At 51.4% G+C, this 26,268-nt stretch overlaps 1 protein-coding gene across 2 annotated transcripts in view; it reads right to left on the reverse strand.

The window, feature by feature from the left end:
* Positions 1 to 26,268, reverse strand: part of TG (thyroglobulin) — a 203,521-nt gene that overhangs the window by 131,820 nt on the left and 45,433 nt on the right. For both annotated transcript variants that reach the window (XM_006189206.1, XM_032467670.1), the window contains 10 exons: positions 25,768 to 25,938; positions 23,299 to 23,415; positions 22,695 to 22,810; positions 20,534 to 20,642; positions 15,255 to 15,446; positions 10,223 to 10,387; positions 7,156 to 7,221; positions 5,093 to 5,173; positions 1,892 to 2,029; positions 882 to 1,058 (listed from right to left, as the gene is read on the reverse strand). In XM_006189206.1, the coding sequence (XP_006189268.1) occupies positions 882 to 1,058; positions 1,892 to 2,029; positions 5,093 to 5,173; positions 7,156 to 7,221; positions 10,223 to 10,387; positions 15,255 to 15,446; positions 20,534 to 20,642; positions 22,695 to 22,810; positions 23,299 to 23,415; positions 25,768 to 25,938 (1,332 nt within the window). The remainder of the gene's footprint in view (positions 1 to 881; positions 1,059 to 1,891; positions 2,030 to 5,092; positions 5,174 to 7,155; positions 7,222 to 10,222; positions 10,388 to 15,254; positions 15,447 to 20,533; positions 20,643 to 22,694; positions 22,811 to 23,298; positions 23,416 to 25,767; positions 25,939 to 26,268) is intronic.

Here is a 26,268-nt window from a genome sequence, read left to right on the forward strand (position 1 = left end):
AGATTAAAGCATCAACAGCCCTGGGAAAGTGAGCTAAGGCAGAAAGGGCTGGAAGTCTTTTTAAGAAGCAATTAAGTCTTCAGATCCCCTTCTCTTTTGTCCACGGCCAGCAACGGCCCCTTCCCGTCATAGAAGGGCGGGGTCTCCAGGTGCCCCAGGTCGGGCAGTAATGGCAGGAGCACCGCACTGAAGCCACGGGAATTTTTCAAGTCAGTCTACATGGTGACTGTGGAGACTCTTTCCTTTTCAACCTTATTTGGCATCCAAACCACAAGCAACCAGGCTCATGACTCTGGGCCAGATATGACGAGATTCCAGCTACAGTGAAAAGAGGGATTCCCCAAAGGGTGGCCCCAATAGATTATCCTACAGGGAAACCCAAAGTCAACAAGCTCCCACCACACGCTCCACTTCCCGATCAGCTTCTGGGCCCCTCTCTTACGTTTAAGTGGAAAATCAAGGGTCACCAGCTACCTGAGAAAGGCCTCCAGCAAACAAGAAGGAACAGTAAGTAACAACACAATGCAACATCAGGGTAGAAATGGAGACTGTGCGGGGTGAAGCACCCCCTCTCCCCCAATAGTATCGTCAATATCCTCAGAGAATAGAATCAACCTCTATCTTGTTGGAGCCACAGTTGGTGAGATTTTTGAGAGCATACATACGGCCAACTGGAACTCCAACTGACACGTGCATTTGACATGAGTTCTATGAGCAGTGGGATTCCAGTGTAAGATTATTGTTTATAGCCAATATGATGCATTTCTGAGTGCCTTTGCATCTCCACAAGAAGCATGGTAAATTTATTTTTAAGTGAACCGATCTGGATATTTCTAAAGCCACAGAGCCCACAGCCCACTGAAGACCCACCAAGCGCTCACCTTTCTTCCGGAAGAGGACACTGGGCCTGTGGGGCAGGATCAGCCTGCAGCCCTGGGGACTGGACTCCAGGACATCATCACACACCTGGGCCTCTGGGTAGAGGGTGCAGGTGAAGTACAAGGGTGCACTGTCTGTTACCTCTGCCAGCTGACAGAAAGAGGGCTTCTGGACACAGCCTACAGGCGAGAGAGCAGTTGCATTTCAGACCTTGGGAGGCCCACAGGGGAGGGGTACCTCTACAGGATCTTCTGGGAAGAAATGCTCCAGAGGGGTTCTTCCCAGGCAGGGCAGAGCCTCAGGTCAGTCAAGGCTGTCCAGTCTGGAAGGCCCAAAAAAACAGACCAGGGTTCTGCTAGCTGGGGAGAGGACCGTGAGTAGAACAGGGAGTCTGTGTGGCTCTGAATAAAGGCAGAGCCCGAGAGGGTGAGGAGTCAGCTGTCAACTCGGCAATATGGGAGGAGAGAGGGTAAAACTCCACTGGATCTGCCCAGCACCATCTCGGAGGCAATCAGGATCTCAGACCACAGGCCACAGGGCCGGAGAGCTTGGTGACGCTGTGAACAGCTCCCCTGCTGTCACTGGGTCAGACTTTGCTGCTGGTACATGCGAGCTCCCTGCTGCGAAGGGGTAAGGCTGATTCATTTTTAAATTTTCTCATCCCCAAGGTCAAACACAAGGCCTAGAACACAGCACATGCTCAACACAGCACATGTCTGCTGGGTAAAAGATGGATGGATGAATGGATGGACAGATGGATGGACGGATGGATGGATGGATGGTGGATGGATAATAGGTTCTGGGAGCAGAGTAGAGATTAACTACAGCATTGGCATCTTGAAGATCTGGGTCATGTCCTGTCTTTCTTCAGGATCACTCAAGGTACCAACACCAAGTGATGCCTAAGTTATGCTCTTGAATTTGATTTTATCTATGTCTCAAGAGTTGTTAAGGCCTCTGATGCCTGACCACAAGGCAGAGAAGAAGAAGGCTGAGGCCTAAGGCTACTTACGAGAAAGGCACCACAGATGTGCCTGTTGACGTGAAAACAGATGTCGGAAAAGCCGGTGCTGCTTGCTGGGCAGGGATCGGTTTCCGCTGACAATGACCTGGTCAAGGTCCACAGGGGAGAAAAGCTCTGCGGTCAGATCTGAAAAAGAGGGAGTGAGTCCACTTCCTTTGCCTTTATCTCCATGGTGGGTCAGTCTCTGTCTGTCTGTCTCTCTCCCTCTCTCTCAAACACACACGCACGCACACACACACACACACAAACACACACACACACACACACATTCATTTTGGGGCCATGTGTGGCCAGAGCAGGTCTGCAGTTAGTAGGGCCGGGAGCCTAGTCAGGCAGGAAAGGCTCAGAAGGTCCCACACAGCCCTAAAAATAATGGAGTTGCAAGATCTTAGAATCTTGGTTTGGAAAAAAACTTGGGAACCATCTGGTTCAGCTTTTCGCCCAAGGCAGGATTGTCCCCATGATATTTCTGGCCAACGTCCCCACAGACTCATGTGACACGCCTGTGCTGACCACAGCAGCCCACCCCACGGTTAGGAAGTTGCGGAGTCAAGTCTGCCTCTCCGTAACTTTGAACCACTGATGCTCCTTCTGTCTTCTGAAACCACGTGGAAGTTCTGTCTTCCTCCTAAATGGCCACCTTCCTCATCTATGAAGACAGCGTTTAGCTCGGCTCAGCCCCAGACTTGAAAGCTCCGGCTTACCCATCCCCCAGCCTTTCCTCCTGTCTTCAGACTCTGCGATTCTGACTGAAGGCTCTTCCTGGGAGCTCCACTCCCATGGGACGGAAGTCCAAGCTGTCTTCCTGGTCCAGGCTCTACCTGCATTTCTCGTTTCCTCTCCCATTGCCTCCACGCACCCCCGAGGAGCTCGCAAACCCGATGATTCCAGCTCCTCCCCGCACTGCGTGCTGCCCAGGGCTCCTGCCCGTGCCCACCCGGCGTGTACCGCCTTCCTCCTACCCTACCTGGTCCTCCTGTGCTTCAAGGACCAACACTGATCCTCCTGCTCTGATGTTCGGAGGCTCTATAAAGAGGTTCTCCAGTGCTGAGGGGCCCAGAAGCCCAGCCCAGGAGTGGGGGGATATTTCTCCACCTCATGAGGGCCCAGGTCTTCCCAGAGGGCTTCCACTGGGGGCGTGGAGCCGACCATGGAGCTGAACTGGGGCAGGTTTACAGCATCTCTGGAGTGAGGGGCACACCCCCAGGTCGCCTTGGGACTGGAGCATCCTCTCCGAAGCCTGCTCTCCATGCCCCTTGAAGCAGGCTCAGGAAGGCTGGACTTCCTGACCTACAGTCACCACCAAAGGGGATGAAAGCCTCACGGGCATCTGGCAGGGCCAGAGGTTCAGTGCGAGCAGAGCCCCAGAGGCCGTGTCCCGCCGCCTCCTTGGGGCAGCCCCGCCCTTTGGGCGATCGTCTCTCACACTGTTGTACAGCGGCCCGTTTGCGTGCTGAGCCACACCTGGCACAAGGCAGGAGAGCCCAGACCACCTCTTAAGACAGCAGAGTAAGAAAGGAAAAACAGCACAGCCAGCCTAAAGGCTCACTTGAAGATCCTGGAATCACTTTGTCCTCAGAGCCTTTGCACAGGCTGCTCCCCTCACCTGGAACTCCCTCTCCCAGGGCTTCTCTGGAAGTGCCTGGCAGATCCTTCGGGCTCCTCCGAGAAGTCACCTAGCATCCTCCCTCCCTGCATTCCCATCGCCCTGACACTTGTCCCCATCACAGCCTTCGCCAGGCTGTCACACAGTGGCTGCTCCGTGGGAATCCTCCGTCCTCTGGGAACATCCGCGGGCCCCACGTACACAAAAAAAAGTCTGTTGGGTGAAGGAAGGGATACTGTAGCCACTCAGTTCATCCCTGATTGACACCCCACATCAGGAAGAACCCTTTATCTACGTGTTTTCTCACAACTTGACACTCCCCGTGAAGGCAAGGAGGCCAACAGGGGGCTTGCCAGCTGGGGGTTGGTTCTCTGTGGCTTTTCTTTGTGTCTCAGATGCTCAGAGTATCTGCAGTCACCAGAAGCAGAAAGGGGAACATTCCTTGCTGTGCTTTGACTCAGAGGGGACCTTCTCGGGGACACAGAAGAACAGAGCACAGGTAAGTGAGCCCCGCTGCAGAAGAGCCCACCAGAAGGGTTTCCCGCAGGGCCATTGTCTTCTGAAGTCCAGGAATGTGATCAGCTGGGCAGGTGAGACCCAAGCTGGGCTTTGTCTATTCACCCTGAAGCCCTCCTGGTGAGGGGAGGAGAGGGGGTCCTTCCTGTGGGAATCATGTGATAGTTTTGTAGATGCAACCCTGGCAGCAGCGGATAATGATGGATTTTACAGAATATTCTCAAGCACCACGAAAACATTCATGTTTACAAGGCCATGAGCAGCCTGGCTACCCCTCAGAGGTGCTGCTAAGGTGGGGGACCAGAGATCACAAACGTAACTGCCCCAGGGCAGGTGTGGTTCTCCTGTTTGCCTTGGGCCTCCCCTCCCCCCAGCACCCTACACTCTCGCTGGCCCGCCTGTCTCCTCCCGGATGTGGCATGTCAATCAGGGACACACTGAGTGGCTACAGTGTCCATTCTTTCACCCAGCAGACAGGCTTCTTCATCACCCCTGCCCACAGGCTGACCTGCCTCCTCTCTCCCTGCCCTCCCCTCCCTCTCTCTTTCTCTCTGACTTTCTGCTCCACCCAAGGAATAACAACCGTAGTTCCCGGGGATGGAGGAGCCTCAGACACCACGCACGGATGGATTTACATCCTGTGAAGGTATGCATTGGTATCTTCCACTGCCTGAAATGACTCTCTCTCAAGAGACCCTCATAGACATCTCATTCATTAAACAATTCCAGAACACTTCCATTTTGCTTACATTCTTCAGGGTTTGCGTAACTGAAGGCACTGACCCCGTCAGATGAAACTTGCTCTTAAATAGTTTTTTTTTTTTTTTGCTGGATTTGTTGTTGTGCATGCTTTCTCCCTCATTTCACGTTACTTTCTGTGCCCACTGGCCATCCGAGGAGCCATCCACGTTTATGAAATGGATAGTGGGGTTGGAAGCTTAGAGGGCAGTCCGTGGCTGTAGAATGGAGTGGGGTTAGGGGTGCATTCACCACTTAGACCCTTGGCATCACCATGTCACCTCCACGGTCAGCCACTCAAATACATTCTAAGGTTTGGGGGTGAGTACCTGTCTCTGTTGGAGATGGTGGCCTTGGTTCCATGTCTCTTCTGCATCCCATAGACTCAGACCGAGACCCCATGTCAGAATCTAAGAGAAAAAAAGACTGTTGTTCTAATGTTGGGAGGAAAAGGGGGAGCTATCCCTCTGGTCAACGAAATGGTAATGACAGTTGTGGGAAATCCCTGCGGTCCGCAGCCAGGCGCTCGGACAAGATCTGGAACAACCCAGTGGCCGATGCCTGCGCTCCCTGGCCTTGTATGGAATGTCAGCCAACCTCTCTCCATAGCGGGGCTGTTATTGTCCTTGATACTGAAAGTATCATCATTTGCAAAGAGTTGACGAAATAGGTTTATAAATATTGGTCTTTATGACACCCTGTGAAGGTAAGGAGTAACATTTCCACTTTACTCTTGAGAAAACTGAAACTCAGAGAATTGAAATAACTTCTCCCAGAACATGGAGGTGAAAAGTAGATGAATTGAAATTCGAAAAAATTAAAGAAAATTTCCAAGGCGGGAACAGGTCTTCCACGAGGGGGAACAGGGTTTTACGCAGGTCCTTGGGTGCTTCTGTTTAGTGGGGCAGATGTCCTGGGGAGAAGCAAATCCTTAGTTTTTCACCAGCTAGCAAATCATTTACCAGAAATTTCTTTTTTCTTTTTGATTGTATTTTTTAAATTGTTGATGTACAACATCACATGAGTTACAGTGTGCTATACGGTGATTCACAATTTTAAAGGTTACACTCCATGTATGCATCTTAAGCTACAGGATATTGTACAACAATAGGTGGAAATCACTGGACTTGGAGCCAGTGTCTGGGTCCCACCCCAGGACCTCCTGTGGGCATTTCACTGAACCTCTCCAAGTCTCTCTCTCTTTTTTTTTTGTCTGAAAAATAAACAAAATGTCACCCAACCCTCATATATACAATGTAGGTATGACTAAATGAGAAAAGAAGCATATAACCTCATTATGTCACCTTAAAATGCAAGTGATGATGGGCACCTTCATCCCCCTTCCGTTTCTTCCTCTTCCTCCATCATCATCTCCACCACCATCAGTACCACTGATTAGCCCTGGTGATGCACCAGGCACTGTCCTAGGCACTTTACAGGCATGACTGAGCCAACGCTCACACAACTCTATGAGGTTGGCACCATTTTTAACGCCATGTTACCCATGTGTTCAAGGTCACATGGGTGGGAAGTAACAGAACCAGAATTCATACCCAGACACTCTAAGTCCACAGTCTGCTCTCTCCCACTATTTCACAGGCATAGAAACAGGTCACCAGTCCTATCTCTTAGGGGACTGGAGATGAGTGAGGAGGAATCACAGGAAGAGGAGGGAAACAGCGATACAGGGGCCGGATCTTTCCTGTGCCCGCACCTAGCACCTATGGCCATAACACGCAGCGGTCCCTGCCTGTCTGCTCCCTTCTGAGGCTGGAGCCCCTGACCCATCAAAGCTGCGCCTCACTCGTCCCTCTCACCATGTTGCTCAGACCCATCCCTAATGCCTTTCTCAGTCCCTGGCTCTGAGTGGGCACCTGATCAATGTTTAGAAAACTCAAAGGAGGACAAAGCAAGCAGAATAGAGACGCCGAGCGTGTATTTCACCTGCGCCCCCACCGGTTAAGTGCACCCCCAGGAGCAGGCACACCAAGCATGAGTCCACAGCACACCTGCCTTGAGGAGGGAGGCCCCCGTGCCCCAGTGCCCTTGGAAAAAAAGCCTCCCCTAGTTTGCAGGGGGCCTCAGAGCTCCCATCCTCCTAACAAGGGCAGCTTGTGGTCAGCGAACTTGATCTCACAGGAGCCAGTGCTTCCTCCCTCCCTCCTTGCTTAAGTTTCCACACTTTTAGCTTTTGTTTTACACTGTGGCATCTTATCTGATGAGAGTGGAGGCCCTTCTCACCACACAGAGCACTCACTTCAAAGTACATCTCTACATTTGCTCTCTGGCGAGTAGAGTGCCTGTGAGTGAGCCATGAGGCCAGTCTCCGGTGACCAGTGTCCTGCTCAGCCCCCTACCCCCCACCCCCACCCCCCACAACCACAGAGCTTACCTTTCCAGAGATAAACCTGCTGGAAACTGATAACGGTGTCCTGTGCGCCTTCCAGGGCTGTCAGACCTGCAGAGAAGATGTTTATTTGTACGGCCTTGAGCATGCTGTTAGGTAAGGGTATCTATCAGTTCTTCACACTTTAATAAGAATTTAAATCACTATGTTTGTTTTCTTGGGGATTTGCTGTACTTAAAGACTGATCTCTTATTGTGGAAAAGGATTTATACCCTATTGTTCCCAGTTGGAAGTGGTCTCCTGATCAGTCTATGAACCAGGCAACCTCCAATTTGGAACATCATGAAATCAGGCTGCCTGAAATCTCCATCAAAAGGTTCCCTTCTTAAAGCTTTGCCCACACCCCCAAAGATACACAGACACACAAGGCCCTGGAAAAAAAAAACCCTCAAAAGCCTTTGTTGACCACTCCTTCTCAGGGAGGCCAGACAAGAGCATATTCTTGGTTTCTTGGGCACCTACCAAGCACATGCTCTGTGTTAAGCAATTCATTCTGGATTTACTGCCCGTGAATGGATCAAATGTTTTCCTTCAAATGCTCATTTTCACCCTGGGCTACCTCTCAGAGTAATGGATCCCATATGTTTACAATCCATCATATAAATAAGCTATTTGCTTTTATTTACCCCAAAGAAACTGATCCTCATGGAATTCCACCAAATTCTGCAATATTTTTTCCAGGCTTTGGTAAATAGGCACTCCACAGATATTATGCATGTTCTCTAGGCCAGGTTTTATGTTCCATGGTGAGACTCCAGGAATTACTAAGACATAGTTCTTATTATATATTATATAAAAAGTCAAGGGCTTAAAATATAGCAAAAAACCAATAATAGGTCTTTAAAATGATAATAATTTCATCTAATATTCATACTATGTGTCAGATGCTCTGCTAAGTTCCACACGTGTATTATTTGTAAGTGCCAATGTAGGGAAGCAGTTAAGAATGTCACTTTGGAGCCAGTATGCCTGGTTTCAGACCCCAGCCCTTCTACTCAGAAGCTCTGAGACCTTGGGAAGACTTCACTTCTGTGTGCCTCAGTTTCCTCAGCTGTAAAATGGGGATAATGATAATAATAGTGTCTCCCTCAAAGCACTGTGTCGAGGATTCATGAGTTCGTGCAGGTCAAGAGCTTGGAGCAGCGCCTGCCTGGTTCCCAGTAAGCACGAAGGAAGACTTTTCTGTTACTGCTGTTACTGGTTATCCTCTCTTTTCATCTTCACAACAACCCCGTGAGAGGGGAGCTGCCACTACGGCACTAGCAATTAGGCCTGAAGGTATTTACTGACTTGCTCGAGGTCACACAGCTGGTGTCCAAAGCTGGGATTCAACCTCACAGGCAAACTCTCAGCTGGGCCAGTGAGGGAGGCAGACAGGCAAAGGTGCTCTTCCGGCGCACCGCCCGCTGCACTAACAGCGCAATGCACGGAGCACGCGCAAAGCTCTGCAGAAGAGGAAGCAGTAAGCACCGCAGGGCAGTCAGGGAGGGCTCCCGGAGGAGGTGAAATTGAGCTCTCTGCCATCAGAATTGCAAGAGCTGCAGTGCACTGAGAAGCAGGGCTTGGCAACTTCTCCAGGAGGCACGACACGGTCTCTGCCAACGCTTGGAAGACCCTGTCCCATAGAGACAGGGAACCTTCCACGGGATCCCCCCAGACGTCTCCTTTGACCTCCACTCGGTCCCCTCCCCTCCCCTATCTGGCTGACATCAGTACATGCTTCACGCCTCCCAGCTCAGAGGGCAGACTGGAAACACGGCGTAGAGTTTGAGTTCAGGTAATAGAGCAGAGAGGAGGCAGACGAGCCGGGCTTCCCCCAACCTCACACTGGATCCAGGAGAGGGAAGGGAGCAGCTGGGTCCTATTCTCACTGTAACCTCAGGCTCTCCAGGTCGGAAGGAAACTTCCAGGCCCCCTAATCAGTGCTTCACAGACTTAGCAGGCTTGGCATTATCCAGACAGCCCATTAGAATGAATTCCTGTGGCCTCCCTGGTCTAAGAAGAGGCCTGAGAATTTATATTTCTAGTGGGCTTCTGGTGAGGCTGCCCTGTGGTCCTGACCGCACTGACGAGCACTGGTGAGGTCAGCCCCGGCTCAGGACCCAGCGGCACCCACTCCTCCCTGAGGGAGATGTGCGGAGAGGCCCACCGGGTGGGGGAGGCGAAGAGATTGCCGCCCGGCCACCTGGGGCTGCGGATGCTAACGCCCGTCCCTGTAAAATGAGGGGCGGGCAAAGGCTCTCAGAGGTACCTTCTAGACCTAATGCTTATGGTTCGTGGAAAGGGGTGGAAGAGCTTCTGAGAGAAAGCAGGGGAAGAAGAAAGCTCCATGGTTATTTCAGTCAATCGAGCCCCTGTCACGGGGCCCACAGTTCCTTGCGCCCCAGTAATTAGAATGGGCAGTGCGATCATTACCGCCTGCAATTTCTTAACTCTAAGACAGGGAAAGATGCCCTGGGGACACTGGCTTGGGGGACAGCTCACGTTTTGGGCCCCAGTTCTTCACCTCTCCTGGTAGCCACATATTTTCCTGGGGCTTTGCAGTTCCTGCCACTAGCGGGAAGGAGTTTTTCCCCACCTGAATCGTCAGTCGGGCCAGCGCACTAAGGCAACGGCGACAGAGCGGCAGATCCAAGGCTCGCCCTCATCGCCTGGGGCATCGCCTTGTTCTCTCCTGCTTCTGCCCACAAGAGAACATGCTCCTTCAGAACAAGAGACACGTGAAGCAGGGCCAGGCCGTCCTGGCCAAGGCCAGACGAGATCGGCCAACTGCCAGGCGACCCCTAGATGCCTGAGCAAGTCTGGCCGAGGTCAGCACGGCCGCTAGCTGAGCCAGCCGCCCGCAGCGCACCTGCAGCCCAGGGCTACATCAGCGCGTCTTGCCGAGTGCTGTTGAGATGCTCTGGGTGTTTTTCATGCAGCATTTTGACTCAGTGGCTTTTCAGGATGCATTCCTCAGGGTATGGAGAGGGCTCCTAGTGGTCTAGCAGACCTTGTGGGTCAGGACAATTAATCGTGAAGGAACACACGCAGGCAGAAGGTAGAGACTTACCCTTGAACTCCTGGCCTCCCAGACGCAGCATCACCTGGCCGCGGTCCTGATCGTAAGTCACACCAGGGCATGTGGCATCAGCTTGGGCTTGAGAAGGGTCCCTCCAGTCTCTGACGTGGCAAAGCAGGACATTGGGAGAGCTCAGCAACCCACAGACGATGGGACCTGCAGAGTCACGAGAGTGGGGAGAGGTCAGTGTGACGGGGACCAAGCAGGGCCCCTCTGGAGACTCACGTCTGCGCCCTGAGAGGCTTGCAGGGTGCAGACGGGGAGCAGCTCCTCGGGAGTGGACAGGAACACCAGAACTCAGGAGCCTGGTTTTAAACTGGGTTCTTCTTCCCCGATAGTTCTCCAGTTGTCTTACTGGCAAATTCCCAAGCAGAGAGCCGCCACCATGCCTGCTGCCCCTCTCCTCCACCACGAGAGCCCTTCTCCCCGGGACAGCGGCAGTGACACCTCCGATGGCGCTCGGGGTCTTAGTGCCAGAATCCTCTGTCCCCATTTTCTCTTTTGAGGCTTCAAAGAAATAAACAGCAGACTCACACTTCTCTCTCTCTCTCTCTCTCTCTCTCTCTCTCTCACACACACACACACACACACACACACAGAGGTCATCAGTCTGGAAGGAGCTCAGGAAGGAGTATTTCGATTCAAAGTGAAGAACTATTTACAAAGAGCTGTGCCCCCGTGGCACACGCTTCCCTGCTGGGGCGTGAGCTCCTCGTCTCTGGACGTGTCCAAGCCGAGGCTGTGTGCCCACAGCCCTGGGATGCACAGAGAGAAATCTGTTACTAGGTTTGGTGGGTGGAAGGCATCGGACTATTTTGTCTTGCATGTATCTTCCAAGTGAATTTTAAAAAATTAAAACCGCCTTAATGTTGTGACATTACTTAGTAGCAGAAAGACCTACCCCAAGCTAACTGCGTTTGAAAGTGATTTTAGTGAGAGAAACATGGGTAACACAATGTTCCGGATGCTGTGGTGCGCCAGCTCCTAGGGTAAGTACGCTAACCCCCTTAGATCGCACCGGCGTTATCATCTCCACCTCACTGATCAGGACACGGAGTCTCACGTAAGTTAGTACATTGCCCGAATGTACTGAGACTTAGAAATGAAAGAATTTACGTATTATTTGGACACATAACCCTGTTAGGCAGTATAGTTGTTCAGATTCTCCTGGAAAAAAAGAAAAGAAAAGAAAAAGGAAAGAGACCACGCAGCCCCTAGTCCCTTCCTCATCCTAATTCATGTTCAAATCCGGATAAGCTTCAAGCTTATCTCACCAAAATCTCCCCAAGGTGGATGACGCGTGGGCGTCTGGCTTATGAACCTGACATTTTGTTCTTCTCCTCTCCCACTTTTACTCTGAGTAGTTAAAAGCCATCACCATCATCAACATTATCAGCAGCAGTAGCATCTCTGTAAGAAGTAAACTTAGAGACCCATAACCATGGTGGTTCTCAAACCAGGGTGCTTAGAGTGACTGTATCAAAAACAGAGAGAGATTTGAAAATGCTCATCCCTTGGCACCAACCACAGAGTTTCTGACTTGATAGGTCTCGGCTTGGGGGAGGTGGCATTTGGGAATCAGTCGTCGTGAGTCGCACCCAGATGAGGCTGGCACACAGCCAGATTCCAGAGTCCCTGACTGAGTTAGAGCGTTTGGTTTCACAGATGGGGAACTGGAGGCACAAGAAGGGAGAATCGTTGGGCTAGTGGCTCAGAACTAGAGGAATGACCAGCAGGCAGCCAGTGCCTCGGCCAGCCAGGACTGAGTCGGAGCACAGGCGAGCGGGGGTGCACGAGAGCCCGCTGAGAGCCCAGAGAGGGTCTGAGCCCCGCAGCTGCCCCGCAACAAGCCAGAGGACAGAATCACGGAATTAAACAAGAGGCGGGGCGTGTCTCCCTCCACTCCCAGACCTGGGAAGAGGAAGGCAGGCAGCTCTCTTCTGCAACTAGCGCCAACTTGCCAGTGAGAGCCCTGGGGGTCTGAGAGGCGGGAGCCAGCTGCAGAAGGAAGTCAGCTTCCATGATGCCCCCGTGAGCCTCTGAACCCCACTTCCAAGTAGCCTCATGAAATGTAGGTACAGAAGCCTCATGAATTTTCTCAGCAGTGGAAACAAAGCCATTTAAGGGTTGGAGTTTGGAGGATGCTGGGACGTCGCAGGGAAGAAGGGGACAGGGGAGGAGGGGGAATCTCCCAGAAATTAAATGACTTTCCAGACTGCAGTAAAAGGATGTGCTAGGATCCTGTTCCTGCTCATCAGCAAACCCAGCCAAAGCTTTGTAAGTTAAAACTCCACGTCTGCCCGTCAGACGAGACTGGGGAGCATCTGCCTGATGTTTTATGTGTGTCTCGAAGAAAGCTGAGCTCGCAGCATTGTGAGGTGGCTGGTTGTTCAGCTCAACATAATTCACAGATCACAGGTCACCCTGGGAAGGGAAAGCAAGCCAGCTGCTAGACAGAAATGTCATGGAAAACAGGACTGTGTGGGCTGACTGCTCCATGGAACAAAATAATTATTCTATATATGATCCTAAGGAAAGTGAAATCAACTTTTCCAACTTGAAAAATCATATGGTCTGGTGAGTAATCAAACATCTGGGGGAACTGTGTCCTCAGAAGAGACATTTCTTTTAAAGAAGGCAGAAGGCACCCTGGGTTTGCACTGCAGTGTTCCTGAATACAGGCAGACATACAGACATAGACAGACACCCCTCAGAGCCATTGCAGGTTTGGGTCCAGACCACCACGATAAAGCGAATATTGGAATAAAATGAGTCCCACAGACTTTTTGGTTTCCTGATGCACATAAAACTTGCGTTCATACTATACTGTCATCTACTAAGTGTGCAGTTACAGCACTATGTCTAAAGAAACAAAGTCTACACCTTAATTTAAAAAATACCTTAGTGCTCAAATATGCTGCCCATCATCTGAGCCTTCAGCCAGTCCTAATCTTTTTACAACAGTCACATCAAAGACCGCTGATCACAGCTCTCCGTAACAAATGTCCTAATGACGAAAAAGTTTGAAAAACAGTGACCCTGAGACACGAAGTGAGCCAATGCCACTGGAAGGATGGCGCCAGGAAAAAATTATACAGGTCTGAGTGCAGACAGCGGGGGTGGAGGCGGACTAAATCTTGATCCCACAATCGGTAAGAAAGTAGCAACAAGAAACGGGGGTGACAGTTCAGCAGAGGGGAAGGACGGTTGTGGGACAGTTCAGCATGATTCTTAGGTTGACGGTTTGGGTGTCCTTCCCCACAACGGGATGTTTAGGGTAAAAACTGTTCATTTAGACGCACGCGACAGTCAAGGCCTTGGCCTGTGCTCCAGAGGCTGCAGGGGAAGGAGTGGGCTGAGGAGGGGAGGAGCAGCGGGTCTTGGGAGGCATGGAGGAGAGTGTTTAAAGCCCTGGGGAGCGGTCCACAGTGCCGGCTGCTGGAGACAACCAGGCTGGGGAGGGGGGAGGACGGGGAGGGGCGCCTGGTGACTGTGAGCAGGGGAAGCACAGAGCATCCGGCTGCAGGGTCTGCTGTGGCGGAAAAGGAGAGAACTCGACCCGGAGCCCTGCTGTGTTATGCTTTCCTGTCTGTTCAGGAGGGAGAGAGTTGAAGGCTCTGGACCATGCAGAGAGGCACACAGGGCAGGGCCCTGGCTGGTGTCAGGGTGGAGAACAGGAGCGAAGGATCAAGACCCCGAGGAGATGGAGGCAACAGACTCTCGCCCCCACGAGGCAGGGTTCAGCCTCTCAGGAGGGACCCTCCACCTCCGAGCCTGGAGGGAAGGATGCACGGGTGTTGGCGTTGAGCCCCAGGTGCAGTGGATGGCGGGAGCCTGAAAGATACCTGCTTACTGCTAAGTCCGGTGTCATGGCTGGTACTCTCCAGAATGTGAGTTCTCCCCGATTCAGGCTCAGCTCACAGGGACACCCACTCTGACCAGACAATCTCTCCTCTCCTGTCACCTAAACACCACCCCTCCCACAGAGCCTGGCCCAGGTCTCGCCTCTTCCAGAAAGCCCTCCATGATCACCAAGTGCCCTGGGTACCTCCCTCCTCTGCACTCAAGTCTCCTCCGTCTTAGACACTCATGGCGCCTTGTTTACAGCGCCTGGTACACGGCAGGCTCCGTACACGTTTGCTCGATGACAGCACATATGAAGGAGGGGAGGCCAAGGTCTTTTCATGGTGTGCTTGCCTCCCCAGCCACGCTCTGAGCTCCTTTCATCTCTTCTTAGTATCTCAATATCTCGAACACTGGCTTGCACAGGTAACGTGATCAACTAAAATTTATAGTTGACTGTAAGTGAGGGTCATAACAAGGTAGATAAAACGACTTCAGTGTTTTTTAATCTTCAGAGTTCTCTCTAAGCTGAATGCTGCCGGTCACATAGCTGGTCACAGGTAAGTCCCTCCATCACTAAGTTAATAGCACGGCAGGAGCCAAACCCAAGTCAGCGCTTAGTACCCGTTATCTTTATAACGAGGGGTCAGATAGGAATTACTGTTCTCGCTCTTTTATGGATAAAGGAACTACAACTTCGTTTTGGAAACTTGTCCAAGACTGCACAGATGGAAACTGACTGAGTGACGACTAGAACCCAGGTCTGTCTGACCTAAGTGCCTTCTCAACCACGAGCCTACACAGCCAAAGACATGGATTTATTTTTATAAACAGAAGTCTAGCCTCACTGTTGACAGACAACTGAAACTTCCAGTCCTGTGGATCCCAGGACCTGGCATACAGTAGGCGCCCAACAGATAATGACTGAATGAATGATCCTGCGTGATGAGAATGAACTAGCATTTCTTGACCAAGTGCGGCTTGTCCAGGCTTCAGAGGTAGTGGTGAGACGCTATTGAAGATACACCTGGGCCCAAATCTCCATCCCACCGCTGTGTGACTGTGCCGTGAGCTGGAGGACTATGAGAAGAAGAGGTCTGGGGAGCCCTACACCTTCCCCTAAACTTTGTAGACCTCAGGCTGTGGAAGAGGAGGGCCCCGGCCCTCGCTATCCCATTACCTCCTTGGATCTGCGTGAGGATGAAGCCATCGCAGCAGGAATCATGGTCACAGGCAAGAAGGCAGAAGAGGTGGACTTCAGTCAGACTGGCTCCTGAGGCTGAGAACACGACGGGGTTGTACATTCCAGAGAGCGTGTTTTGGAAACCAGTTTGTTCGAATCTTTTCTGACCTGTTGTGGTGAATTCTTGGCCTGGGAAAAGGGCAGGAAAAAGAAATTCTTTTAAGATCTCAAAAACAACGCAGAGTTAAGCAGAGTGTGCATCCAGTAGTGGAAGCTCTGACCGTGCCAGGTGCAGGAGGGGTCCAGTGAGATGCTCTCTGTGCCACACAAGCCCTGGGCCTCCGTGTGTGAAGAGTGTGGGGCCAGTCGAAGCCTTAGCCCCAGACCAGCAGCCCTGGACAAGTGCCCATCGTACCTTTGTGGGTCTGAAAGGGGACTGTGGAAATCTGGCACTTATTATCACGTTTTTATTACCAGCAGATGTTTACTGAGCTCTGCATACCCAGAGCCCAGCCATGTGCTAGATGGCCTCATGTCATGTTCACTGCCTGTGAGCTCAGTCCCGCCTGCTCTGCAATCACGTGCATTTCTGCAGCACAAAGTGGTTTGAACACATGGTGGTCAGGCAGCCTGGCGGCTGCAATGCTGAGGCTGCACTGGTGGCTCCGCAGTTTCCCCAGCACGTCACTGCCTTGTGCCATCAAACTACAGGTGAATGTAGCGCCTACAAACGCAACCGCAGGCGTCAGGCGGCAGAAACACAGGAACGACGCCCATCAGCCCACGTGCCTCCTCTCCCCTCAGACTGGCCGGCAGCTCTGCCTTCAAAGTGACGTCTGCAATTTTGCCTTCTCGTTGCACATCTGGCCCTTGTCTCCCTAACTCAGCATCCTCAGCCCTTCCCTGCTCCATCCCCCATCAGCCTACCCTGCCCTTCCCACTCACTGCAGCTCTTCTTCAGGATGGATCCATCATGTCTTTTTCTTTTTAATTTTTGTTAGCATTTTAAACAGGATTGTTTTTGTTTTTGTTTTTGTCAGTCCTGTGGCTAAAAATGGCATGGTTTGAGTTTTGCCTGTCCCTGACTCTAGTTTTCCCATAAGCCCTGTTATTTTTAGAGCATCTTTTTTCAAATATGAGATTTTTCAGGGTAATATATATATATATACATATATATTTGGAAAGCCAAAATGCCTGGCCTATTATGATGTGCATTTTACATTTGAGGAAAGAGAGCCTTAACAAGTGGGCGGTCTTGCCTAGGTTTTTACAGCTGGTCAGTGGCAGGAAGAACACCAGAGCCGGGGCTCTTGGCCACCCTGACCTCCCAGTGACTCAGCAGGTCACCAGATCTTAACCAACTCATGCACCTACAAGTAGTGGAGACCTTACAGTGTGGGACCCAAGAGTGCAAGCTTCAGAACTAGACAGACCTGACTGCAAACCCCCACAGCACCCCTAGCAAGCGGGTTTTAAGTCCTCGGAGGCTCAGCTTCCCTTCTGTAACTGGGGATGATTTTCTGTACGTAATCCTCACAAATGTCGATCAGTTAAACAGACAGACTGTCCACTAAGAGGCTGAGCAACAATCCTGGCCCTTGGCTGACATTCAGCAGATATACTACAGGTTTCCAGAAGCCTCCTTCCTTCTGCATCCAAGCATTGGCTCACTCAGCCTCCTCTGCCTGACTGCCCTCTAACTGTACCAGGTGAAGCCCCGGCCCATCCTTCAGCAAAGCGCGGCTCAACTTAAAGGGCCCATCTCCCAGATTTTTATGGTTAGACTTCGTCTGCCTCTATCCATGTCTCCTAGATTCTGCCTGTGCCTCTACTAAACGCTCCGTCATCCTTCACCCTACAGTTCAGCCACGTGAGACAGCGGCTGCTCCCCCACCAGCTGTGAGTCCCTGGAGCCAGTCATTGTGGTCAGAGGCCGTAGTCATGAGCCATATGTGACCACTCAAAGAGCAATTTCAGTTCATCAGAGTTTGTGTTGCAACAGTCACAGTCCAAGTGCTCAGTGACCACAGGTGGCTGCTGGCTGTCATTTTGAAGAGCAGGGATTTACAGAACATGTCCATCCCTGCAGAAATTTCTACTGAACAGTGCCGCCCGGGATGGTAGGGCCATGTCTCAGCTCACTAGGCATCTTCCAACAGCCCTGCACAGAGGGCCACCTGCCCTGAGATCTGGGCACGGTGGGCCCCACCTCATCCTCCTTTCCAACAGCTCCTTCTCTGAAGCTCCTTCCATGAGCACCTAAAGCAACTCATGTCCATCTCTTTTCTCCTTTCTAAATTGTCATAAAATACACATAACATACGATTTACCTTTTTAACCATTTTTAAGTGTACAGTTCAGGGGCATTAAGTACATTCACGTCGTTTGCACCATCACCACTATCCATCTGCAGAATTTTTCCATCCTCCCAAATTGAAACTCAGTCCCCATCGAACACTAGGTCCTCATTCCCCTCTCTCCTAGCCCCTCATAATCACTGTTCCCCTTTCTTCTCCATGAATTTGGCTCTTCTAGGTGGCCCGTGTCCATCTTTAACCCAATGTCCTGTTTCATTTTCATCAAAGCACTTATCACTCTCTGAAATGCTCTGACTGCTGGACCAACTCCGTTATCAATCAGCAATCCTGTCTGTTTTGTTCATAGCTGCATCCACAGTGCCTGCCAAAGTGAGTATCACACCACGGGCGCTCGGGAAACGTTCACGGGATGTCAGTGCTTTGTGGACCCACATGGAAGTCCAGTCCTAGACAACCGGGCAGGTCTGGGAGATCTTTCTGAGTTGGAGTCACAGGTTCACCTGGATGTAGCGGGTGGCAAGATACTTCCTCTGTCTAGACTTCATCTGTGAAATGAGGGCTAGACAATCTCCAAGGAACCTTTAGGCACTGACTTCTTTTGATTCTGAAAAATCACATGGCTCCTTCTCCATGTTCAAGGCCATGGACTCAAGTGTGTGCGGACAGAGGATGGTACTGGAGGAGCGATCAAGCAGTCCTGTCTCCCAGGTCACTCAAGGTCAGGTATGTGGGTGGATGTGCTGACTACCTACTTGGTGCCACGGACTGTGCAGGAGACTTTCAGAAACTGTATCCTTTCCTCCTTGTTTTATGTGATATTTTATTCCCATTTTACAGAAAGTAAAATAAGTCATTCCTGATCAAAGACAGAGCTAGTACATGGAGAGGTGGGAGTCTGAAGCCAGATGCAGTTTCCTTCTCTTCCCATTATTACACCATGGTCCAGAATGGCTGGGCCTGTGCATTTTCTGCTTTTTTTTTTTTAAAGGCAAAACAAAACAAAAAAAGGCAAAAAACAGCTCTGCCCTTGATTTAGTTTGGCAGCAAAGCAGCTTCACAATTTCCCCCGCAATTTTCCCCCGAAGTATAAACTTTCAGGAGATGAGGAGGAAAAAAATAACAAACACTTAGAAAGAAATACAATTGCATGTTTTAAAAAACACGCTAAAAGGCCGAAGCGTGGTTTGAAAGAACATTTTTGGGAGGGGCTGCTTGTTTTATTTTGGTTTTCCTACTCAGAAAATAATCTCTGTGCTCTGTCATTTTAAAAAGTGGGTAGTAAAAATAATCGGAATAAACACTGGGGCAGAAATTTTAAAACCCTGGCCGGGGATCAGAGAAAACCCAGATCTGCAGGATTCCATGCTCCCAAGGGAGCTCTCAGTTAAGACAGGATGGAGGTATTAGGCGAAAGAAGGACCAGAGACAAAAATACACAAACACTGGTCCCTGCCATGGGCCGAGGACTGACGAGGTCAGCCGAGGCGCTGGGCCCGCATGAAGGCTCCTCTCCACGGGCTCCCCGCCGCTCCCAGCACAGGTCGGAAGCTGCTGAGGGCCGGGCCACCTGCCCTGAGCTCGGACCTAAGGGACTGACATGCTGCCATCTTCAGTCCAACCCCTAAATCCTCACTCAGGCCCCCTTGGCTCTCCCCTGGTCCACAGCCTCGGGTCATCGGGAGACTCCAGCAGGAGTGAAAACGACGGTAGAAACTCCCCCTGCACGTGCTCTTCACACAGGCCACGCACGTTCTCAAAGCATCACACGTGTCCCCTCATCGCCACCTCCCAACCACCTCAGTTCACCTGTGACTTCTATTTGACTAACAGAATCCCAGCAGCCTGGGCCGTCAAGGAACTTGCCCAAGATCACACAGCTCGTGCGCAGCACAGCTGGAGTCAACCCAGGCCAGCGGGCTCCAGCCGCCCCACCCTTAACCATGCTGAGCGAGGGCCCAGAGAGCAGGGATGAGCGAAGGCCTCACGGCTCACAGCGCAGAGCCTAGTCGTGGCCCGGGGCTCAGCACCCTGAGCTGCTGCCGCCTCTCTTGGCCCCGATGGAGCAGACAGGACAGTGCAGGCTGCAGGATTCTGGGGGGACACTCACTGCTTCTGCCACATGTGCTGCAGTGACCAGGAGGTGTCCTCCTGTCCCCACCTGTGAGGCCGTGAAGAGGAATCAGACCCCCTTAGGTTCAGACCGAGCTCCCCATTTACTAGCAAGATAGCCAGCCTTGGGCAACTTTCTTAACCTCTCTGAGCCTCGGTTTCCTCATCTGTAAAACAAGCAGTATGACTCCATTTCTGCCTTCCTCCAAGAATTTCTGTGAGGGTGGGATGAAAGGAGGTGTGGGAAGTGAGCTGTAAACTGTAAAATAGGAGACACGCCTGGACTCAAAGTGCGGTCCAGGGACCAGCAGCTTTGGCATCCCTGAGAGGTCATTTAAAGGCAGACTCTTGGCTTTACCCTAAATGACTGACTTGGCACGTGCATTTTCACCAGCCCCCAGGTAACGCGCATGCACAGTGCAGTGGGGAGAGGTCCTGGGTGCAGGGCGGTGAGAGAGGTGCCTGGAAGTTTGGGCAGCTTGTGAGAAGGTCTGACAGCTTCCAGGGAGGGTGGAGAGGAAAGGGAGAGGGGAGTAAAGGTCCAGGAGAGGGAGGGCCAGGGCGGGCAGCTGCAGGGAGCCCAGGGCCAGCAGCCCTGCTAGGGTCGCCCCCACATCACAGGCAGCCTTGTGAAGTTGCATAAGGTGAACGGTCTGGACTCAGCTGGCTTCTGCCCACAGCCTTTGTGTCTGCCCTGTAACTTAGTTCCTCACCAGCAAGATGGGCCTCCCAGCCCGCTGGGCTGGTGGCAGAGTGGCCCCTCTCTAAACGCGCCCTGCTGGAAAGCAGCTCCAAACATTGAACAAGTTAAGCCTCTGAGGCCCCCAGTCATCCAGCTCATCGACCTACCCTTTTTCAAATACACAGCCGGAGAGTCTCCTTCCCTGCTCCGCACTGTCACCTGGCACAGGAGACTTCCGAAGCGGCTGGCCTCCGAGTTCCCCAACGCATCTTGATCCTAAAGACGGAAAGAGGCTGCATGATCGTCCTGTGATAGTTAACAAACAATCCAACAAACATTTCTCAAACTCTAACCAAAGCTAGTCACTGGGGATATGGATATAAATAAGAGAAGATTCCTGCTCGTTGGTTTCTCCCCATCTACTGGAGCACACGGACACGTAAGCAGTAAATTCCAGCCCAGACTGTTGGCTGCAAAGACAACATGGAATAAAAGAGGGGATAATTAACAGAAGAGGAAGTGATCATTCTATTGAGAAAGCGGAGCTAGAAAAATGTTCCCAGAAAAAGTGAACCCAGTTGGGGTTCTGACGCATAAGTAAGAGTTTGTTGGGTGGAAACAAGAGAAGTGGGATTTTAAGCAGAGGAAACAGCAGAGATGCAGACCTGGAATCCCACAGGTGTTTGATTAACTAGGTCCAGTGGTTCTCAAGGACTGTCTGTCATGAGAGGCAGCAGGAGAGAGAGCGGCGAGGGCCAGCTCACAGAAGACCTTGTTGGCACACAGCTTGTATGCAGTGAGGGTTGGAGGAGGTTCTTTAGCTTGGAAAAGAGGAGGTCTGACCTCCGGAGAGGGTGCTGTTCTCACTTCACTAGCTCTCGCTCTCCGCGTCTGGCGCTCTGGCTCTGTGGGTGTGGTGGGGTGGACCTGCGTCACTTCGCGTCTCGTATTTTGTCCCCTCCTGGCCAAGTTGCCACTTCTGAGTTTCCCGGTTCAATTTTGGGAATTCTTGGAGGGTGAGGCTAAAACCAAGGCTATTTGAAGGCAACAGTTCTTCTTACTTTTTAGGAAACCTGAACTCACTGAACAATGATGGTCTGGGGAGGCAAGAAGGGCCTTTGAGGAAGAAAGGTTCCTACAGACTGAGAAGGATGTGAGTTTCGAGCCCCAGGTTAAGGGAGCTCTGGTCCTGTCTGTGGGGTGAGTGCCTGGGGGTGCCAAACCCAAAGTGTGGGGCTCCTGCCTCAGCAAGAGTTCTTTCCACACCCCGACTGGCCCAGACACAGTGGCACCAAGGATCCGGAAGGCCAGCGCCTGGGACCGCGGCGTTGGCTCCCGGCATCACCATCAACGGACCTGCGGGGCCCCGGGCCCCGGAATGAGCAGAGCCCTGCTGATGGTTGAGGTGGAATTCCTGCCAGCCTGACGTGCATTCAGCAAGACTAACAGCAGCGGTGACAACTGTGATAGAGGTCGCTGAGCACTGACTCTGCAGCAGAAACTGCCCTGTGAGCTTTTCCACGTAGGGCTTTACAACAATCCTGGGTATGGGTGCCACGATCACCCCATATTTATGGGGGCTCAAGTAGCAGAACTGGGACTTGAATGCAGGTCACCTTCTAACTCTCCGTGTCAGACAGGGTCTCTCACGGGCTGAGGACCTGGAGTCCATTCCTTTTTTGCCTTTTTTTCTTTGTAACGAAGAGGCTTTGCTGTTGTCCTAGACTAAAACCCACACTTACTGAGCAAGCAGCTGTCAGACAGGAAAGGACTAAATGATCAATAAGCTAAAATGCTCGCTCAAAGAATTGCTTTTCACTGCAAACCCTTCTGTCGTAATGCGGAATAATGATGAAATTGCCAAAACTCCACCAGCTTTGACTTACATCAACAGCAATTTCATGTGGTTCTAACAAATATTTAACTTTTTTCCTTTTTAAGCCAAAATCATGTTTTACTTCCACAATGGAAAGGAACACAGGTGTCTGGGACTCAGAGGGACAGATGGCGTTTAGGGCCCTGGACAGTGGCCCAAGCTGCCGATGAGATCAGCTTGTGGGGAACAGAGGGGGATCCTCTCCTGACTGACTGGTCAGGAGACAGTATGCTCAGCTGTGGTCCCTGTGTCCGCTTCATCCTGAGCCCCTGCTGGGCTGCTGCAGCTTCCATTTCCCAAAGTCCCATCGTTCTGAAGGAGTGGAGGCCACATAGCACCAGCTACTGACAATCTCCTTCCATCACCTGATCAGTCTGGCGTCGATTCAATCAGGCCACGTCTGCCGCAGGAGGGACGAGAGGCAGAACCGCCACACAGCTGCCACCACTCACCTGGTCAGAAGCTGTGCAGGCGATGTTGTCACTTGTCCCAGCGTAGAAATCACATGAGACTTCTGCTCCCGCTGTGGACACTGTGAGGAAGCTGCAGGCCTCGTCCAATGCACAGTCTGCAAGTATCAGAGGGGACAGTCACCCCCCTGTCTCTCAGGTGACATGGAGGAAGGACAGACACACACCCTTGATCCCTGCACCCAGACTCACACACACACTCAGCTGTAGCATGAGTCACACTGACTATTCATGGACGACTGTAGGATCATGAGACAATCCTTGTAAAGAGAGATGCTCAATAAATGGTAGTTGTTACTACACCCTGTCTGGCCTCACTGTTGAAACAGATCAGAGCTCTATAAGGAACTAATGTCCTTCGATTCTGCTGCCTAATATCAAGCAGAGCATTGGTCTTGGCGTGTCGTAGATGCGCTATAAACTCGATGTGAAATGATGAGTTGGGTGTACGTCGGGGGAATCGATGGATTTACAAAGTGTTTTGATCAAGTGTTCTTGATTACAGTTCCAGAGGCTGTGCTTGACTCGTCTTGCAAGGACAGCACAGAGTGTTGCTCCAGGTGCCCGAGCTCCCACCACCGCTCACCTGCCATGCACGGCGTCAGTGAGGATTCAGAAGCAGGAACTTCGGACCTGACCCCAACAGCAACATTGGCGTTGAAGATCACCTTAGATTCTGGAACTTTCTCAAATTTCCGCATGACTGAAAGGAAAGCAGATGGGTAAAGTTTGACTCTGAAGGGTGCAGGGTCTTTGCAGAGACTCCAAACTGTATTCTGAGAGCAATTCTGAACCACTGAGGGGTTTTAAGGGGCACCACGTAAACAGAATTGTCTCTTAAAATAATCGCTCTGAAGCATTGTGGGGAAATCATTGGCGGAGGCAAGACTGGAGCAGGAAGATGCTCCATGGGGGTGATAACCCAGGCCGGACAAGGAGTGGTGTGGGGCTGGAGAAGGAGCATATCTCTTGCAGGTAGACACTTGTTTGGGGAGTCACCCAGCTGAACTCTATGCCCTTTGCCTTCTCTAGAGGACAAAACCTCAAAAATAAGACGGCAATTCCACTCCCAAAGAGAAAGTTCCTCTCAAAGTCAAGTCAAGAGGATTCTGAGGAATCCCAGTGGGGGCCCAGCTTCTTAACATGGAAACCCTTCCATATATTCAGAGAGAGAAACTTAAGCTCAGAGCTTTGCATAAGAAGCCGAAGATGCTGCGGACCGATCTGGAGGCTGTTCATAAGCGGGTACCTCAGGGAGGCAGCATCAAAGTAGGCAAAGCTGAGCTGTTCCTCATAAATGTTTCTGACCAATTAAACTGTCCTTGCTGCTCCAGGTGAACACAGGGTGAACAAGTGACTAAACGCTTTACAAAGTACACGTGACAATCCTCACAGTCGAGCCAGTGACAGGGATGCAAAGAAGGGTGGAGTGAAGATGCAAGCACCCAGAATGGCCAGCAATCACCATGGTCCCCGGGCAAGTTGCCTTCCCTCTGAGGACAGCCTCACCCTCATGTGTAAAGAACAACAAAGATCTGCCTAACTGACTCCTAAAGCACGTCCAGCTGCAGCCCCCCAATGGCTATTTCTGCCCAAGAGGAGGGACATTGGGGAAAAAATAAGACCTCTGGTGGATTTTATCCACAGACACAGGATACACAGATCCTTGGGATTCACTAGCATTTTGCTGGAGATGGGAAACGATTCGAAAATGAAAACTTCTTGGCTTTTCTCAGGTATGTTATGTCATTACCTGCACCAACTTCCCTAGAGGAACCAGGCAGGCTATGTGTGCGTGTGCATGCATGTGCGTGTGTATGTGCATGCGTGTGTGTGCATGTGTGTGTGTGCAGGTACACATGTGTGTTTAATAAGGAAGCAGATAAATCCAGGTAGAAATACCAGTCTGGGAGTTAGACACACACCAGTTCAAATTCTAGGTATATTATATCCTGACTATGTGACGAAGATAAGACATGTGAACACTCTTTGGCTCAGTTCCCTCAGCCGCATTATCAGGGATAACAATAACCCCCTCCTCAAAGTCACAGCCAAGTTTACAGGTGATTGACTCTGAGAAAGGCCAGGCCTGGGGCCTGGCACACTGGAAGCCCAGGCCTGGGGTGCAGAGGTGGCCCCAGGCTCTCGAGCAGCGGGAGGGGACTCTGGGGAAAGGTGGAGCCGAGTCCTGGGGACTTCGAGGAGGTCAGAATGAAGGGGACTTGCAGATCGTCTCGGCCTGCTCCTTGTGTAACAGAAGAGGAAACGAGACACCTGGTATTTCTGGGTCCTCTAATCCATCTGAAACATCTATTACCTCTTTCAGTCAGGTCCTTGCTAATGCACTCATTATCCCCATTTTACAGATGGGGAAACTGTGGATGGTAAGTAACTTGTCCAGCACTACACAACCAGTAAAGGGTACCACTGGGATTAAACTAGTTCCCACTGCACCTCGTGCTGTGGGACACTTGTCAGTTCACTCAGGACTGTCACACCCATTATGTCATTGAAGAGCTGGGCTCAGTGAATGTCTGCCATCTTCATGGATGATACTGACCCTCATGGTGTCTTGGGAGCCAAGCAGGAGGCTGCTGGGATCAGAGAAGGTGAGCAATTTGCTCTGGGTCGCTCAGCAAGTAAGTTATGGAAGAAGGGCTGGTCCTTGGGTCTTCCCCCAACATCCCACTGAGGGAGAAATGCTAACCAGCTTTTCGGAGGCGAGCTGCCCACAAGAAAGGAAACCTCAGCAGATTAATGATTTTTAAACGCATTTCTCATGATGCTGAGATACTTAGGGGTGAGGTTTCATGACGTCTGAAGTATATGTTCCAATGATTAAAAGAGAGAGAGGAAGAGCAAAACACTAACAATGTTTGGATCTGAGTGACGAGTATTTGTTCATCCAACTGTTCTTTCAACTCCTACATAGGCTAAAGTTTCCGACATAAAAAGCTGGGGGTAAATGCATCTCACACGCCTCTCCCTTTCTAGAAAGCCCTTGAGGCCACGCGCTCTGCCCCCAGCAGTGGCTGACTTAACGGCCTGCACATACTCAGACACTGGGCATCCGCCAGCGGGGCCTCGGTTTCGGACCATGGCAGCCTCTGCCCCTCGCCATCCACGCAGAAGGCCTTCCCGCTGTCCCTGTCCCTCTGGCTGGCTTGGTACTGGCCATCCTGGTCACACTGCAGACCCGCCTCATTCCTCTGACACTCAGTGACACCTGGAACCAAGAGATGGACACAGTGATCAATGACGTGCCTCGGGGAGCGCCCTGAGGCTCTCTTCAGTACGCTTCCATCTAAGAACACAGACCAGATAACACAACAGGCAGAAAGGCAGGGTTAATGGGTCATGGAGACGTTCTCAGATATGAGCAGACCTTAGCATAGATTCCACCCCTGACCCTGGAGAGCCGTTCACTGAAATCCATTCTCTTACTCATGACGTCTGGGGGATGTGACAGACCTCCACTATTACATGGAAATGCAGTCCAAGCTCACCCAAAAAGTGGGATGGAGATGAAGCCTTGTGGTTCATCTTAAAAACGTTA

Source organism: Camelus ferus, chromosome 25 (genome assembly GCF_009834535.1).
Source record: "Camelus ferus isolate YT-003-E chromosome 25, BCGSAC_Cfer_1.0, whole genome shotgun sequence".
Classification (NCBI taxonomy): domain Eukaryota; kingdom Metazoa; phylum Chordata; class Mammalia; order Artiodactyla; family Camelidae; genus Camelus; species Camelus ferus.